The sequence below is a fragment of the Nuphar pumila genome, chromosome 10 (assembly GCF_984573655.1).
Source record: "Nuphar pumila chromosome 10, dmNupPumi1.hap1.1, whole genome shotgun sequence".
Taxonomy (NCBI): Eukaryota; Viridiplantae; Streptophyta; class Magnoliopsida; order Nymphaeales; family Nymphaeaceae; genus Nuphar; species Nuphar pumila.
Genome location: NC_143258.1, coordinates 81892918 through 81911296, shown reverse-complemented (window position 1 = coordinate 81911296; position 18379 = coordinate 81892918). Strand labels below are relative to the sequence as shown.

General features: G+C 37.3%; 1 protein-coding gene across 1 annotated transcript; it reads left to right on the top strand.

Moving 5' to 3' along the window:
- Positions 1-10565: 10565 nt before the first annotated feature.
- LOC149827043 (mitogen-activated protein kinase 10-like) lies at positions 10566-17790 on the top strand. The gene is made up of 10 exons (XM_090019141.1): positions 10566-11180; positions 12461-12869; positions 13160-13287; positions 13409-13468; positions 15184-15333; positions 15445-15600; positions 15860-16071; positions 16159-16260; positions 16469-16641; positions 16901-17790. Exons 1-10 carry the CDS (start codon positions 11154-11156, stop codon positions 17335-17337), a joined length of 1854 nt encoding a protein of 617 aa, XP_089875267.1. The 5' UTR covers positions 10566-11153; the 3' UTR covers positions 17338-17790.
- The last annotated feature ends 589 nt before the right edge of the window (positions 17791-18379 follow it).

Sequence of the window (18379 nt, the reverse complement as noted above, 5' to 3'; positions counted from 1 at the left end):
CGGTCTCCAGTGTGGAGTGCTGACATCCATCAAGCTTAAAGGAAACTTTACCATCAGTAGGTTGTTTTGAGCTTGGCATCATAACCAGTGAAATGCAGTAGGTAGGCTAAAGATGTGAAACGTGAGCTCTTGATGATACGTTATAGCATTGCAGAACACAGAGTATCCAAGAATTTTTGCCAAAATATGCTATTTTAATGCATAGTAATGCTTATAGTGGTCCTCTTTTAGCATCAATTAATTTTTTGAAGAGAGAGAGAGAGAGAGAGAGAGAGAGAGACATGAGGATTGATGATGAACAAGAATGACTTTGTTTATCCTATATTGGATAAATGCTTATTTTACTTTATGTTCCTAGGCTAGGGATCTCCAGGACATGCAGGAATGCCTTCTTTATAATCTACTAAACAAACCAAATAATATAATAACAAATTGACTCTTGATAGTGATATGTGGTGTATATGTATATCATATATGTTAAAAAAAATATATCGAATACAAAATGAAAAGAAGACTAGGCAGAAATAAAAAAATTAAGGAAGACCGTTAGATGAGATATCAATAATGACTCATAAATCAAGTTTGGGTATATATATATTTTTAGATGAGATTGTTTATGTTTCTAATTATAGATAAATGCAACACATCCTCTTGATCCTCGGGTTTTGAGAGAATTGCATGTATAGATATTAAAAAAATCAATTTGATCCAAGTCATAATTTATATTTGATTTGCCAATACGTTAACAGAGGGTAGAGCCTAAGGAATCGAATAATTACATATTAATGTACCCCAAAAAAAATCATTATGTGTACCAGAGAGTACAAAATCAATTAGATTCATTTTTCAATTAAAAGTACTATGTAAAATCTTCAGTTTATTTCCTCTCCTTATATCTCTATTCAGTGTTATGCATGGTTCCTTAGTAACCTCTAGTTTGATAAGGGAAACTACTGAAAATGAGTTTAGATTCGGTCAAGAGGAAGAAACCTATAATATTGTAGTTGCTCATAGTTTTTTTGGTTGATCGATCTTCCAATATGCTAGTTTTAACAACTTTCTTTTCTTCTCGAAAAAAAAGAAAGCTTGTGTTCCCTTACACTTTCTCTTGCTTGGCCTGTTATACGTATCTAGTTCACCACTTTAGGTATCATCACTATGGCATTCAACCTAAAATGATTCAATTTCAATCAATCTGCAGTTGAAAGTCATTGTTGTATTATTAACACTTAAGTTGATATCATTAATCGTGCTAACCTTGGCATGGAAGTTATGCAAGAATGAAATGCTCACAACTTTCTTCTAGGCCTAGCTGTTGTTGAAGCTCCATCTACAAATGGATAATACTTTGATGTCAGTGTATACAAGTCTTTGAAAATATAATACCTAACCACTTGTTGGTAGACTAAGAGGTTGGGTATTGTTACATTTTCTTTAGTCACGTTTTATTCATATGCTGATTTCATTTCAATCTCTTTTCTTTACTAAAATCTGAACTCTAAATAAATATAAAAAACAATATTTCTGCAGCATGGTTTAATTATTGCCAAGTCATCCAAGCACGAATACCTTTGTTTAAAAGAATATTTTTGGTGCAAGAAAAAGAAAAAATCTATGAACCAACCCCATTATCTCCATCCTGCAGGAACGGTTGAAAGCATCTAAGTAGTAAGACCATCCTAATGCAAAAGGAAGGAAAATCTATGAACCACCTCCCTCTTTTAGTTATCGTGTCCATGATAAACCCTGAGTAGCCAAATGCATAGCATCTAAGTAGTAAGCCCACCCCAAGATGAGTGCTCACCTTTTTTTTTTGGGTCCTTGTATAATTGAAGGGCACATTCTTTCATGAGAGAGAGAGGGAGGTGCAATGCCAATAGAGTGTATTATAATTGAACAATGCTATATTCTCTCATCTGGTAAAATGTGGCTAAAAGGCATTCCACTCAATGATTTTACTGATAGGAGAGGTATTCGTAATGTAGGTCATGTCACCATTTTGTATTATGATTGCTCTTTACTTTTACAAATGATTGATCAGAATCAGGGTTGTTTAAATTGTTAGCTGAGGCTATGCAATATGCCATTTAAAATTAGGTGTATTGACTGGCTATTTTTTAATTACATAACTTGAGAAATAGGAATAGATATATGAATACCTTGTACGAAGAGGAACCAACTAATTTCCTGGAATGGTTTGTAGTACAACTCATTGAATAAAGAAAATAAGATCTCTTGGTGTTGCCAACACCCACGGATTGACTTTACTCGAGATGTTTCAGTTAGGTAAAATTGTTTAGGGTAGGTTTGAGCTTACCTAATAACATTTTAAATGTAAAGTTATTAGTTGAACTTATAATTCTATTTGCTTTAGCATTTGGCAATGCAGATAAGGTTTATCTTTTCTTTGTAAAGCCTTGTAAAGATTTTACCTGATATCTTCTCTTTCTATATATATATATATATATAGTGATATGAATCGAGATTTTTATAGGTTTTTTTGCAAATCTAACCCTGCAGATGCATTCGTGGCATGGGCCATTTGCTAGGAATCGATTGTTGGATCATTGTAATCGGATCAAGAAATGTGTTTTTTTATGCTTGAATATTTATGAAAATTTTAAGCCATTGATTTTTAACCCTTAAAAAATCCTTTTTATATATATCATAATTGGATTATTCAAGAGCCTTTTTCTATAAAACCAAGCATCTCGATTACATTCATAGGATAAAATTTTCAAAAAAAAATTAAAAAACCTATGAAAATCTTGGTTCATAGCAGCTAACATATTTAGTTGTTTAACATATTTCATTTACCATGTGGGCACATTTGGCATTGAGAAAGATGTAGGAAAAGTGATGCAAAATGAAAAATCCGTACGAATTTTTTGACCCTTCCAAACGAGAGAAACTTTTTCACTGAGTGTTTTTCTAAAAAATATATTTTTTATAGGAAACATTCCTCCATGGAGGCCTACCAAGAGAAAATTTATTTTTACACTCCCCACCAACCATGTCACCACCATCACCACCACCCATCATCTCACTATCTCCACCACCATCTTCCTCCTCCCTCATTTTTTCACATTGTAAATTTGCTAAGAATATGTTTGATCATCGTAATCGGATCAAGAAATGCGATTTTTTATGCTTGAATATTTTATAAAAAATTTAAGCCATTGATTTTAAGCCCTTAAAAGAACCTCCTTATACATTGTAATTGGATGATCCAAGAGTCTTTTTCTATAAAACCAAGCATCTAAATCACATCATACTGTGAATTTTTTAAAAAATACTAAAAAAAAAAACTATGAAAATCTTGATTGATACCAGTAAACCTATTTGGTTGGTAAACATAGTTAACCCATATATATAGAGAGAGAGAGGAAGTGGAAAATCACACCAACCAGAAGAATCTTCATTTATTCAAAGCTGCCTCATAATGGACAAGAAGAAATTAAGTAAAGCTATTCACTTCAAGGGACTTCACCACATCACCCGAATCATTGAGCCCTAGGGCCTAATGACCCTAAATTCCTATGGGGGCCATATTGGTTGGCTCCGAAGACTCCTGCCGACCAATATTGATCAAAGGGAAAACTTTTTACTGACCTAACCCCTGCCGACACTCTGCTAGTTAATATTTTTCCTGTGTCCTCTCCATCCCATTCCCATTCTGTTCCTACTAAAGCATGTCTCCATGAATTTTCTTCTTTTTGTTTTTGTTTTTTTTTTAATATGGGGTTTTAGGAATATGTTCATATATAATGTCCTACTATGTCCTTTTCAACACCGACTATATCAACCTGTAGCCAAGAGTTTGGATATCCTTGTTACGTAGCTTTCTTCTTGTATATTATATCATAGTTAGATGCAATCCCTATATATATATATATATATATATATATATTTAGGAAACTCCAATCATGAAGATAGGAAAATTCACTATGCAGTTTATAAAGTTCTGACTTGTCAAAAATAAATGGCAGTATCATTTTATGAATGAAGGTGGGACTTGCCTGTTAGCTGCACCTGCCTATCTTTGTCACAAAGACACGGACATGAATATTAATGATTCGATATGAGTTGGAGAAGAATTTGCAATTTAAAAACAAAAATAGAACATGAGAGTGGATTTTTCAAGTAAAAAACTAATTTCTGAAGACGCTTCCTGCTATTTGGGATATAACATCAATTATAATGATTTGATAGGTAGCTCATTGAGACAGATGGATGAACAATATGCCACATCCATCCCCTTATAAATGTACCAATTAAACTAAAACCTTCGAACCTAATTTGAAAAGTAAAGCTATTTTAACATATAAAAATATATTTATTATTCAAAATATTGTTACCGTTTATTAAAAATGATATATTATTTCATATACGTGTCATGGGCATGTTATGGGATCATGCTCCCTGACATAAGGCCGAAAATGACGTGTCTATGTGATAGATGCCAAGTGGATTTGGGTAGATGAGATGTAACAAGCTGATATGGTTGTCCCTTGAGGCACACTCCCAAGGCAACATGCATTTTTATTAAATGGCACTAGAAGGAAATGCTTTGTGCTCATGTGGCCATTTGTTGTATCTTTCGCTGTGTGCTTATACACTGAAATCCCACCATATGCAGAGGGTCCCACCATTATGTACGTATGCAATTATGGCCTACGACACCATGCATGATGATAGTGTCTGCTTATGCAATTGTGTTATAAAAAATAAAAAATGATGAATGAAAATATTCATGAATGAAGACATGTGGTTATGTGATGCATGTTTGAAAAGTACAAGTTTTGGGTATTTTACTCATATAATTGCTTGGCATGAAAAGTTATGTTAATTGTGCTTTAAAACTTGTAAGTTTGATCTAGTTGTACCCTGCATGTTCCCCAATTCTGTCCAAATCTGATGAATGTTTCAAGGATTGGAAAAATACAACAGAAGAGTTATTTTGTGCAACTCTTGATGTTAAGGCAAACAAAACTTTAAGCCATAACTGATCTTGAATTAAAAGCATTTTAGTTGATTGGGAGAAATCTAGCTAGGTGCCTGTCTTTAATGGGGCATGAACTGATCTTGAATTAATGAATAATTTGAGAAGCATGAAACATGCATGAGTCCTTCCAAACCACAATTGGTAGAGGAGAGAAGCAAGACATATATCATAGTTGGTATAGCAAAGGAACAAAGAATGTAGGTTGTCCGCCATCCGTTCAAGGTGTGGGGCCCACGTGCCCATGCAAATGGAGGATGCACTGGACACGTCTTGCAGAGACACTTTTGGGTGTCCGGAGCAGTTCCACCCTCTCCTCTGGAATAGGGGTGTCCCAACACCCTTGGGGAATAAAAAACCAAAAAAGTGTTCCAGACAGACTTGGACAAGGACACCACACAGACAGGACAGGATATGATGTACTTGTCCAAGGCTGTCCGTGAATCAAATGCTCCCTAAAAGTGCAACATGTGAGGAAGGAAGGAAGCATTCAGCCAAAACATTTGGCTCTATTTGTGAGCTTGTATTTCACATTAAAATGCTAAACACTACAGGAAATATGGGTTTTTAAGTAAAGTTGCACCTGAGCGGTAGTGCCACAGTAAAGTTGCCTTTACTGGCGCAGAAATAGATTGTGCCAATGAAAAAGTTTTATCTGGCGCAGAAAAAAGAGAGCCATTGAAAAGAATTCAGATTTACCAACTCATACTTGTTTGGGAGCCTGCATTTGACGACCAGATGGGAGTCACTTAAGGCAGGGTGGTCGTGGGGTCCCACTAGGGCCGTACCTGTGTTTTATGGGGCTTGAGGCGGAGGGAAAAAATGGGCCCCCTATTAATAGTATGAGTTCGGGGGCGGGCTTCGAAATTTTTTGAGCCCCTATTAAAAATGGGCTCCTTAAAAATAGGCCCACTATTAATAGTAGGAGTTCGGGGGCATCGCCTCAAAATTTTTTGAGCCCCCTATTAATAGTAGGAGTTCGAGAGCAGCGCCTCCAATTTTTTTGGGGCTTCTATTGAAAATGAAATTCCTATTAAAAATGGGCCCCTAAAATTTTTTTTGGCTCAGGGGCCTTGAGGCCCAAGTCTCATTGGCCTCTTGACAGGTCCGGCTCTGGGTCCCACCTGAGGTTTTCCTTGCTTCAGTGAGAGTTCCTCATCGTTAAAAAAAAAAAAACAGATGGAGCTATCACCTCCTTGTGAAACCAAACAGCCGATATAAACCACAGAGCAAACTAAGAAAGTCATGAAGGGATATGACAAAGGTAACCAAAGTTGGAGTTGCCAATTATGACCCTGGAGATGGATTTAGGAGATGGCTGCGATTTGAGGCTAGCTGTCAAATTCCATCTCATTTCATGAGATTTGCCATATACATGCTGCCAAACAGAGGTGGACATAATTAGGGAACTTCATTAAGGAGTCATTTGCATTAAGGAACTTCATTTTGACTAAGCTTCAAGTAAATACAGTTCAAAAAACAAGCTAGCATTGCAGATTCCCTTGTTAAATACGCTTAAGTGATGCATGCCATATGGTTTTGACTTTTATATTTTCATTCAATTCGATGTATTGTTCTTTGTATCCCCTCTATAATTCTTAATTGTTGTTTGGTATATTTTATATTGCAATATTCTTAAAAATAAAGAAAATGGATATTAATTAACATATTTAAAAACATTAAAAATATCCACACAATCAACAAGAATTGTTTGTTATGTATGCAAACGCGTGAGCCTGCAGAATAAAATATTGTTCAAATTAATAAGTTGAAAACTAAATATTATTCCATTTAACCTTTCTTTTATTGGTAAACCACATAATCTATTCATCTAAGAAAGCCATGATTCACAAGAAAAAAATACCTACTAAATCTAATCTTAAAAAGCATGATATACTGGCCGTTAATCTTATCGAATGGACCATCCAAAATCTCCTTGTTATCCGCATCGATTGTCAGACCATGAACACACGTATGCCACCTAAGCGTTTCTATATTGTCAAATCCAGTGATTTTAAAGGAGGCTTGCCACTGCAGGCAATACAATGGAAATGTGAATGTTTCTCCTACATGACAGTAACAGTATTACATATGCTTTGGTACATTATAATATACCAACCATAGGGAAATCGTTTTATATATGGCTGTAATACATAATGACCATGTAACCCTGTGGCAATATTAGGACATGTGCAAAACATTGGTGAATGAAAAAGAAAAGATACATAATAATATTAAGAAGTAGAAGATTTTGAGAAATTTTGAATGGTTTATAATTAAGATATTCATATAATACTTATAATGATAGTTAGCATGTTAATAATGACCTAACGGTTGTTCATGGCTTTTATTTATGACATAGCATCAAACATTTGTATTGTAAAAATTAACTATATTTCCTTTATCTCAGTTATAACAACGTCTAGTAAACATTCATATCATTAACACAAGTAATAGGATTACGAGAAAAGCATGCGTTTAGACAATTTGTAACTAAATATATTTGCATAATAAATAGATGATATTCTTGTGCAATTTTTTTTAAAAAAAATGACTACACTTAGAATTTATAGGATAATTAGGAACTTAGGATTATATTAACTTATTGTTGTAGTATTTAACAATATAAAATGATTAAAGCTCCTACTAATATAAGGTGATAATATGTAAAGAAATAAACATGAAACAAATTATATATTTTAAAAATACCCTTCACATACCTGCACATCAAATCCCGATTTGGAGCAGGTACTATGCTTGTCTGATGTCAATATCACATTTTTGTTGTGTTAAGTAAGTGATTAAAGGATTTTCCTGAAACACCCTTTGAAATAATTCAATTTCCCATATTATTCCTTAAGAAATTTAAGGCAGCACCTGTCATAAAGTAGGTGAGAAACTTTCTCCACCCTAAAACTATCATTAAAAAATCACGTGCTAAAACCGCCAATTGAGAAAAAAAAAACGTGATGAACAGAAATAATGATAGAAAATGACAAAAATACCCCTCATTAATTAAAAAAAAAAATTGAAGAAGAAAGAGAGAGGTTTCTGTCGGTGACAATCTTTTTGGTGAGCTTGGGTTAAATCGGGTCCACTATAAGAAAAACCATACCCGGACTCAATAAAAACTACATGAATCAGACCCGAATCATACCTGATAAAATAATATTTTTTTATCATTTTTACATTGAAAAATTACGGGTCCTAATGAGAAACTCGGGTCGGGCCAGTGTCTGGTATAAAACAGTAGTTAGAAAATCGTGCATTCAAATTACTCTTAAAAAAAATCTCAGGAAGCTGCCACAGAGTTATCAACGGCACCACCTAATGGTAGAGAGGTCTACATCGAAGTGGTGTTTTCGTGGTTTTCTTGACATGTAGTGTCAAATTGGAGACGTAGTTATGCTCTAAACATCTTCTTATCCGAATCAGAGCCGGCAACTCGGATAAGCCGAGCCGAGCCGAGCCGAGCCGAGAAATCTAGTCCACACGCGATCCCAACGGCTACAAAATCGTATGCGCTTTCCGAACGTAAGGACTGAAAAGCCCAATTATCAAAAATACCCCTATAGTAAAGAACAATCTAAAGGTGAAACTTGACAACTGGGACTCGGCTGGACTTGTGACTCGGAGTTGACCCGAGCCGCATATAGACGCAAGAATTTGGTGTGAGTTGTTGGGAAATGGAGCGCTTGATTAAGACCAAGATTGTGAATATTAGTAACAAAATATTCTCAAAAAAGTAAAAATCTCATGATTAACTAAAAAGAAATTTTGTTTTGAGATAAAATCTTAAAAAAAATTATCCACATACATTAATATGAAAAGAAAGATAATACTCCATTCTCACTCTCGTTTTTCATCCCTTCGTATACAAGTCATATTGGAAATTTCATAAAATTGGTCTTATCTCGATATCCTCATCTAGGGGTGTCAAAGGGTCGGGTTTGATTCAGACTCAGGCCCAACCAAGAACCCAGTGTATTTTTATTTCTTTTTACATTGAAAAATTATGGATCTTAGTTACAACTCAAGTGGGGCCCGAGTGTACCATAAAATTTCACAAACCATACCTAGTTCCATATATTAAACTAACCCTTTGGGTTCAACCGGGATTCTAATCAAACCATTTTATTTTTTCAAACTCTGACCCTGTAGGGTTTGGTACGAGAATGGTCTAGGTCGAACTTGACTCATTGACACCCCTATCCTCAGCCGTATCCATGTAACATAAATAAAGAGAAAAAAACAATTAACAAATTATCAATACCTTAATAAATCATAAAAAAAATCAAAATATCAACAATATTGGTACTAGGGATGGGCATGGGGCTGGCCTGGCCGGCTAATGAACCAGGCGGACCAAGCCGTTTATTAACGGACCGGGTTTTAGCCAAATTCTTAACGGACTCAGTTTGAAGAGAAGCCCATGGCCAAGCACAATGAGCCAATGTGAAGCGGGTCGGGTCTGACCCGGCCCGACCTGGCTCAATCTTAAAATGCATAAGTGCTTGACTAAAATTATGGGTTAACGAGAGAATAACAACTTTTCATGCAATTAGTGCAACTAATTAAGTAAATAGTAATAATTAACAAATAGCAAGATTTCATGCAACTAATTAAGTAAATAGTAATAGTTATCAAAGTTACTATGTAATAGTTAATTTTTAAAAAATTAATACTATTAAAAAATTAATAAATGATTCAAACCCATCGAACCATCCCTGTAGCCCGTAGGTCAGCCTAAGCCCGGCCCACCCATATAATGGGTCGAGTTTAGGCCCGGTACCTAATGAGCCCAAACCTAAAATCATGGCCCAAATCCAACCCACGGTGAGCCAAGTCAGCTTGACTCATCGGGCTGTCGGGCGGGTTGCCCACCCCTAATTGGTACATAGGTTAAGAATTAGACAAGGTTCTATTAACGAGGACTCTTAGTTGGTTTTTTAGTGTGGAATGTTCGAGCCCTTATTCAAGTATTTTTCTAAATCATTTTCATCTCTGACTCGCCCCGTGTCCAACACAATTGAGTCAAGTTTACCTTAGTTGTCCATGATTTCAATCTCCTTGAGGAACCAATAAACTCTTTAATCAAAGCGGGACCTTCGAACTAAGCTGAGTCAAAATTGCCCATTAAGCTAAGCTAGGCTGGGTCCTTTGAATCAACTAAAACTCACCTATTTGGAGTTAGCTAGCTGCCAAGCCTTCCCTTTTAGCTTCAAAGGGGTTTGGCTTAGTGGGATGGGACTTGGCCCAAAAGGTAAGCTCACAGAGTTTTATGCTGCATGGACAGCGACCATAAGTAGGGCTACGTCCCTTATCCTAGGGTAGTTTCTCCCTTTAAATAATAATAATAAAAAAAAAACTATCTCTTTTTGGCAACTACTAAACCCCAAGCATTGTCCTTTATTTGAGTCTCGCTACAAACTAAGTCTTTCGACTGTCCGAATCACCATTTCGATTCGCTGCACTACCGTTATAGTGAACCGGTATGAGGATAAAAACGTCATTTGATCACCTAATCGGATTAAAAAAATTAGAAAATATGAGAAAAAAAAAAGAGTATGCAAAGGAGTGCCCTATATTTGAGGGCTCTCGACCGTCTCCTTCCTCTGTCCTTCCTCCTAGGGTTTTCCTTCTTCATTCTCCCCAAGAAGAAGAACAACAAGAGGAAACCAACCTCCCCATTTGTATCTCGTCTTCTTCTCTCTGCTTTTTCAGGGATTTTGAGGGTCTGGGGATCGTGTTCTGAGGGTTCCTCTGCGTATTTTTCCTGTATGTGGGTTGTATGCTGAAATGTGGAGAGTGGTGTAATTGGAGATGGCGAGAAATCTCAGCATGACGAGGCCCGCATGGCCTTGGAGGCCAGAATGCTCTTCATGATCGTCGCCAGCGGCGGCATCGGTTTCTTGAGGGTCGTCTTCGAGTTCGGTTGTATGAGTGGTCTGATTCTGCTTGTGATCTTGGTGAAGAATTGGTCGAGTGTAAAGAGGGAATGCGGGTTGGTCATCCGGAGCAGGGGACGGTGGGGGGAAATGCGGCTGAGTGGCAGTTCAAGCCATTGAATTCGCGTTTTTTTCTTTTCGATTCGTAGTGGGAGGACGGGAATTAAGGGGAGTGGAAACATTGGTTTGGCGTGTTGCGGACAATGCAGCCGCAAGACCAGAGGAAGAAAGTGAGTTCCTTTGTCACTTTTTTAACGAATGAGGGGTGATGATTTTGTTTGATTTGTGCTTGGTTGGTTGAGATTTTTTGGAATTATATTGCTTATTTTTTTCGGATCATGTGGGGTTGTCGAGATTGAAGATTGGTGGGTGCTCTGAATTTCTTGGTTCTTCTTGTAGTTTAATATGTTTTATGATGTGGGTCGTTTCTTGTCTTCTTCCTTTTAGAATGCATTCGGTGGATCTAATATTTTTTTGGAGTAATTCTGTGCGTCTGTTTCCATCTTAGCCACAGGATTCCATTCTCTTAGCGGAAAGAGAATTTTGGAATTTTGGTATTTGATTCTTCTTATCCTTATGTTTTTTTTAGCGAAATATTCTTTTAAACAGTGACTAGATTCTTTCCTTCTTTATCAGAATGCGAGGTTTGTCCTACCGACATGCTTTTGTTTGCGTTTTTTTTTTTCCGGCCTCAGTCCAATTGAATTAAATTTCCTTTTGAGAAGGTTTACCTTCTTACTTTTTAACAAATGGTTCTTTAATATGGATGGTTATCTTTGAAGAAATATACCTCCCCCTTGGCTTATCTTGCTGTCATACTCTATTTATGTATTGGGTCCTTAGATTCTCTACTTAACCCTTTTCTGTTTTTCCCTTTGTTCTTTTTTCCCCTTTGCTTATTTTAAGGCGTTTTGAAGATTTCTGCAGTCTTTCTTGTTATTGTGAGGCAACGGCTACCGATGATGGACCTTTTATATTACTCTCTTTTTAATGATAGCAGCACCATTTCGTTTTCTTAGACAGGAAAAGTCGTAGCACTAGTGGTTTGTAAAGGCTGAATTCTCATTATAATCCTATGTTAAGTAATGGTGTTATTCGGTTGGTCCAAACCCCTTTTATCTTTTTCTAGCTGAATTGTGTTTCATACAGATCGTAGTTTATGTTAAAGTATTGCTGCTGTCTCCCTCTTCTAGGTTCGTAATTGGTTCTTGGTACTATATGTGATTCTGGATAACTAATTTTCTGCAGCAGTGCACAGTCTTTCTAGTCGTGCTTCCTGTAGTGGCTGATGTCACCGATGATGTATATGGCAATAACCGGCCATTGTGAATGAACAGTGCTTGTTGGTGTATCTTGACTGTCTTTCTTTGTGTGATCGTTCTTTATTGTGGAGCATTTCTCTTTACTCTTGTGCTTATTTGTTTGTTTCCGCTAAGGAGATTGATGGACCTTTGCTGCTTTCTTGTGGCATGGTCGTGTGTTGGCCTGACTGTTTTTTCATTGTTTTCAGAGTTCCACAGAGATGGACTTCTTCACAGAATATGGAGATGCCAACAGATACAAAATTCAAGAAGTCGTTGGGAAAGGAAGCTATGGTGTTGTGTGTTCTGCCATTGACACACATACAGGGGAAAAAGTTGCGATAAAGAAGATACATGACATTTTCGAACACATCTCTGATGCGACACGCATTCTGCGGGAGATCAAGCTACTTAGGCTTCTTCGTCATCCTGATATTGTTGAAATTAAGCACATCATGTTGCCGCCATCACGAAGGGATTTTAAGGATATTTATGTTGTTTTTGAGCTCATGGAGTCTGATCTCCACCAGGTTATCAAGGCTAACGATGACCTAACCAAGGAACACTATCAGTTCTTTCTATATCAGCTGCTTCGTGCACTGAAGTACATCCATACAGGTATGCATCTATTTATAATCATCATATTTTAAGAGGGTTATGGGCGATTATGCAGAATGGCATGTTATGCTATTAGCAGAATACCTCCTTTTTAATAGTTAGCAGCTGACCATGCATTCTTCTTCAAAGTTGGATACATGTTCTCTTTATGAATTAGACATGCCTCCTGTTGAATCTCAGCATTTCAATTTCTGTTAAATCAATCAGGATTCTTTTTATGGTTTCTTCCGAAACATATGTGTCCATGTATGTGTATGTGTATGTGATGCAGTGGTTTTTTCTTACTGCAGCAAATGTCTATCATCGAGATTTGAAGCCAAAGAACATATTGGCAAATGCAAATTGCAAGCTCAAAATCTGTGACTTTGGCTTGGCTAGAGTTGCATTCAATGACACTCCAACAACTATATTCTGGACGGTATGTACTTAATGCTGTAACACAATTCGGTGCTTTCATTCCACTTTTCCCATGGTTTTCTCTTCTGGTATTTCAACATGTTTCATTTTCTTTATTTTAAATTACTGGAAACCTTTTGCAGGATTATGTTGCGACAAGATGGTACAGAGCTCCAGAGTTGTGTGGATCATTTTTTTCCAAAGTATGGGTTTGCATTCCCCTGTAGTTCCACTAAACATGTTTTTTAGATTAAATGCATATATAAACAATTCTATTGCTTCAATGTCAATGCATAGAAATGTTTTCAGTGTGGACCTTTTATTATTAGAGTGTTTTGGACATGTTCTTTTTCACATATATATCCAATGCCTTGCTTAAAGAAATATGCGCTATTATATGTGATTGTATTCAGTATCATCAACAAGGGTGTTTGATTGCATCAGAAAATGCTGGGGACCTGCACTTTTCTCTGAGTAAAAAAACTCCAAAAGTCATGATTCCAAAGCTATTCTTTCAGGTAAAGCTGTCACACGCTTCAGGAAGTGCAAAAATTTTTACTCGTAAAGACTTTCTTGGCAAAAGTCTCCCATTGAGCAAAATTCTCTAAAGGGAAAAATGCCAGAGGTAATAAAATGTCTGCCAAGAGAAAATTTATCTGAACCACAGTCTCGGAATGTGGTCATTATTTGAAGATTATGAAACGATGTTCAGGTCAAGTTTTGATTATACTGGATACTTTGTGGTTCATTTTTATCGAACAATAAGTTGGTCTAAACCAGCTGAAGGGCATCTATTGGATCAATCCTGGGATTGGGTGTTTGACTTAGACAAGAGATGGAGTAATGGCTCAATGTTCCAACTTGGAATGAAGTGAAATCAACTGGAATTGCAGAAGTAATATCCTGTATAAACCCATATATGCAAAAGTACATCTATGATGTCCTACTGAAACACACCATGAAATTAACGCATTCTGCTTGCTTTTCCACACATCTCTGTTGGCCCTGCCCCTATTTACCATAGAAATCATTTTTCTTTGGTCTTAGATAACAAATTCACTTATAGATAGGATCCCTGGGGATTGGCCTAAGATGGAAATGCACCATTTCACATACTTAACCAAGTGTCTTAGATAGGTCTCCACCCCCACCAACACATCCAACTTGGAATGAAGTGAAATCAACTGGAATTGCAAATGTAATATCCTGTGTAAACCCATATATGCAAAAGTACATCTATGATGTCCTACTGAAACACACCATGAAATTAACCCATTCTGCTTGCTTTTCCACACATCTCTGTTGGGTTTGCCTCTATTTACCATAGAAATCATTTTGCTTTGTTCTTAGATAAAAAATTCACTTATAGATAGGGTCCCTGGGGATTGGCCTAAGATAGAAATTTGTACCATTTCACATACTTAACCAAGTGTCTTAGATGGGTCTCTACTCCCACCAACACATGCGTCCTTTCGTTATCCTAAATGGCCAGGACATTGTTGAAAGATTGATTGAAATTACCAGGCATTCCTAGTTTACTATTATCATCATCCTTTTAGATTGTCATAACTAAGATCTCCTTTTTCTACCGACCTTATCTGTTCATGCAGCTTAGTCAATTCCACGATCATGTCAGTTCATTATTATATTTGATGTTTCATACAGCAATTATATATGTATGCAATTACTGTCTGCGAGGCAAATGTCTCCTTTTTGTTTAAACTTTAAATTGCTAGTGATCAAGAAATGCTTGTTCAGGATGGGGAATGTTGAATACTCCTCCAAGTTGAGATTCCTGTCTCATTCAGGTACCTGTATTGAGATTGGTGCTCGATTTGGTGAGCGTGTTCATACTGTATTATGATGTTTTCTCTATATATGATCTAGTAGATGATCACATCCTTTTGGACTTTTTCAGTACACTCCTGCCATTGATATTTGGAGCATAGGTTGCATATTTGCTGAGGTGTTAACGGGAAAACCACTCTTTCCTGGAAAAAATGTTGTTCACCAGCTGGATTTGATAACAGACCTGCTTGGAACACCTTCCCTAGATACAATATCTCGGGTATGTATTATCCTTTGTAGTGGAAACTTTAAGAATTTGGTTTTCCTAAATTGAGGCACTAAATGCGCTTATGTACTTGAACCGTTATCTGGTGTTCTTCCTTGATTCCAGGTCCGCAATGAGAAGGCTCGCAGGTACTTAAGTAGCATGCGAAAGAAGCAGCCAGTGCCTTTCTCTCAGAAGTTCTTAAATGCTGATCCTTTGGCTCTCAAGCTACTAGAAAGATTGTTAGCTTTTGATCCCAAAGATCGGCCAACTGCAGAAGAGGTATATGCCTTATGCTTAACTCAAATTAACAATAATATATTTTGAGTTCAATGTCTGTTAGTTCTTGCATAGTTTATCCAAGTGTATAATTTAAGTAGATATAGGCTCGTTGCATGTGATCATGTTTTATTTTTGCCCCCTCCTGTTGTCTAGATATTCCTGAATGATCCTTCTGGTTTTTTGCATGCATATTGTCCTTTTCTCTGAAAGTCTCAGGCTGATGTTCCCTCCATAATGTTGATTCATGTGTGTCTGCCAGGCTTTAGCAGATCCTTATTTTAAGGGCCTAGCCAAAGTAGAAAGAGAGCCATCTTGTCAGCCAATCACGAAGATGGAGTTTGAATTTGAAAGGCGTCGAATGACGAAAGAAGATGTTCGAGAACTTATCTTTCGTGAGATCCTGGAATACCACCCTCAACTACTCAAGGACTATATGAATGGAACTGAAAGGACAACATTTTTATACCCTAGGTTCTTACATTTTCCTTCCGTATCTGAGGTTATGCTGCAAAATTTATTGTACCACCGGTCATGATTCCTGAATTTCCTGTTGTGCAGTGCTATTGACCAGTTCAAGAAGCAATTTGCTCATCTTGAAGAAAATGGTGGTAAAAGTGCCCCTGTGATACCTTTAGAAAGGAAACATGTCTCTCTCCCAAGGTACGTGGGTTCAATTTTTATTGTTTCACTGGAAAAGGCCTAGCTCCTAGAAGAAACAATATACTCTCTGTCGTCTATTTATTTTGCTGCAAATCCTGTCATTTGACTCACTATAAAATAGAAAGGGAAAAAGGCAGATTTTGTTGTGAGCTGCTGGAGTTGGATTTTTCTTTTCTAAGTGGTGAATCGCTTTTTGTTTTGCTTGTAGATCTACTGTTGTCCACTCTGCTTCAATTGCTCCAAAGGAACAAGTACCTATCTCTTCATATAGAGATCGATGTGTCAAAGGCCAAGATGCGGCCTCCAGGAGCTCTACAGAAGCAGCCCTGATGACTACCATCTTGCCAAGGACTTCTCAAGCCCCACAAAGGATCATGCAAGGTACATAAACGACTAGTCATCCCATTAAATTGTTATCGTTTGTAATTCAAAGCAAGTAAATTGTATAGTTGCTCGCCTGAAATTCAAAGTGAATAAGTAAATCATAGAACATGTAGATCACATTTATGATGTTAGATGTGACAAAAAAATTGGGATTTGCAAAGTCTATTATATTTATAGTTCAACTGTGTGTGTGTATAGTTCAAGAATCAAGAATCATTGTTATTCCAGGATCCTAACTTTGTCCTGAATGCTGCAGCTAAACCTGGGAAAGTTGTTGGGCCGGTTGTTCCCTATGAAAATGGAGGCCCAAACGATGCATATGACCTAAGACGGATGATGAGAAGTGCTGTGCTTCCTCCCCAGTATGCAGGTCCAGCCTCTTATGGTTTCCATAAAGTAGGGAAGTCGGAATACTGTGAAAAGGATCCAACGGGAGCAGAGAGGGGATACATTGCCTCCAAGCCTCCATGCATACCAAACAACACTGTTGCGAAAGTTGCAGAACATATAGCCATAGATATGCATTCATCACCTTTCTACGTTTCATGCCCTTCAAAATCTGAGGTGGGTGGCGATCGGTCCATTGCAGAATCAAACTATTTGCAGGCCAAATCACAATTCAATGGAATGGCTGCTGCTGCTACTTCCCGAAAAGTTGGTACTGTTCAGTTTGGCATGTCAAGGATCTACTGAGGATTTTCTTCATATGCAGACCCAAGTAGAAGCGGAAAGAGAGGAGAGACTTCAAGCTTTATTGGCGATGAACGGGATACTTTGTTTTTTAGATACATGGGTAGTTCTTGTTTAGTTGGAAAAGAAGAAAAGAAGAATGCAGCAGCATCACTATTGTATCCCAATAAATGGAGCTTCTCTGATCATCACGGAAGTGGCTTTAGAAGTTTGGTCAGCAGCATGTCTGCTGCTTGTTGAAGAACAGCCATGTGAGTCTCCCTTTCACAAGCAGAAGAGCAAAGCGGAATCATACATGTGCATAACTAACAGTAGTCAAATTATATATTTTACTTTAGTTCATTTCAATCAAGTTCATATGGAACAAGTTATGTGTTCTACTTTAGTTCATTTCAATCAAGTTCATATGGAGCAAGTTACATGTTCTTGAGTTCATCTTCAGTCAAGTTCACATGGAATCTCTCTCTCTCTCTCTCTCTCTCTCTCTGTTTTGTTGAATGTAGTAAACAGCTTTTCGTTGATTACAAGAAGCCGTATTCGGGATCAAAGACCTAGCCATACTGGTCTTAGCCTGCTGTACTTATGGTCGTTGTTTCGGTAGCAGAAAACTCCATGCATACCTTCCTTATCCTTAAGAAGCCTCCTGCTCCCCCCCTTGCAGAAGAAGGTGCCCACGTAGGGACTCAAACTCAGGTTAGAGGAAGACCTCCCCAACCACAAGCATGAGACTATGTGGGCCAACCCTTGGGGTCGAATTGAATAAGTTGACAGCCCACAGAGTTTTCCGGTAAGGTCACGGAGTTTTACGCTGTCAGGACAGCAATCTTAGGTACGGCACGGCTAGGTCTCTGATCTTGAGAGTGGTTTCTTCATGTAAATATGAAAAAAAAAATTACAGTTGGCTGCAGCTCATATCATTATTGAGCCCACTTGAATACCTGGATTCAAAAGTGATATCATTTCAATAGGTTCACAGTTGGGTCTGTTTCAAAATTGACTTGGTGGTAAAAGGACCTGATCGTTTGGACTTTTCTGCTCCTCTTGT

Coding starts and splice junctions, on each gene's coding strand:
- LOC149827043 (XM_090019141.1), top strand. CDS start 11,154: ATGCAGCCGCAAGACCAGAGGAAGAAA. Junction 13,469..15,183: donor GTGGATCATTTTTTTCCAAA/GTATGGGTTTGC, acceptor GGACTTTTTCAG/TACACTCCTGCCATTGATAT. Junction 15,334..15,444: donor CCCTAGATACAATATCTCGG/GTATGTATTATC, acceptor CCTTGATTCCAG/GTCCGCAATGAGAAGGCTCG.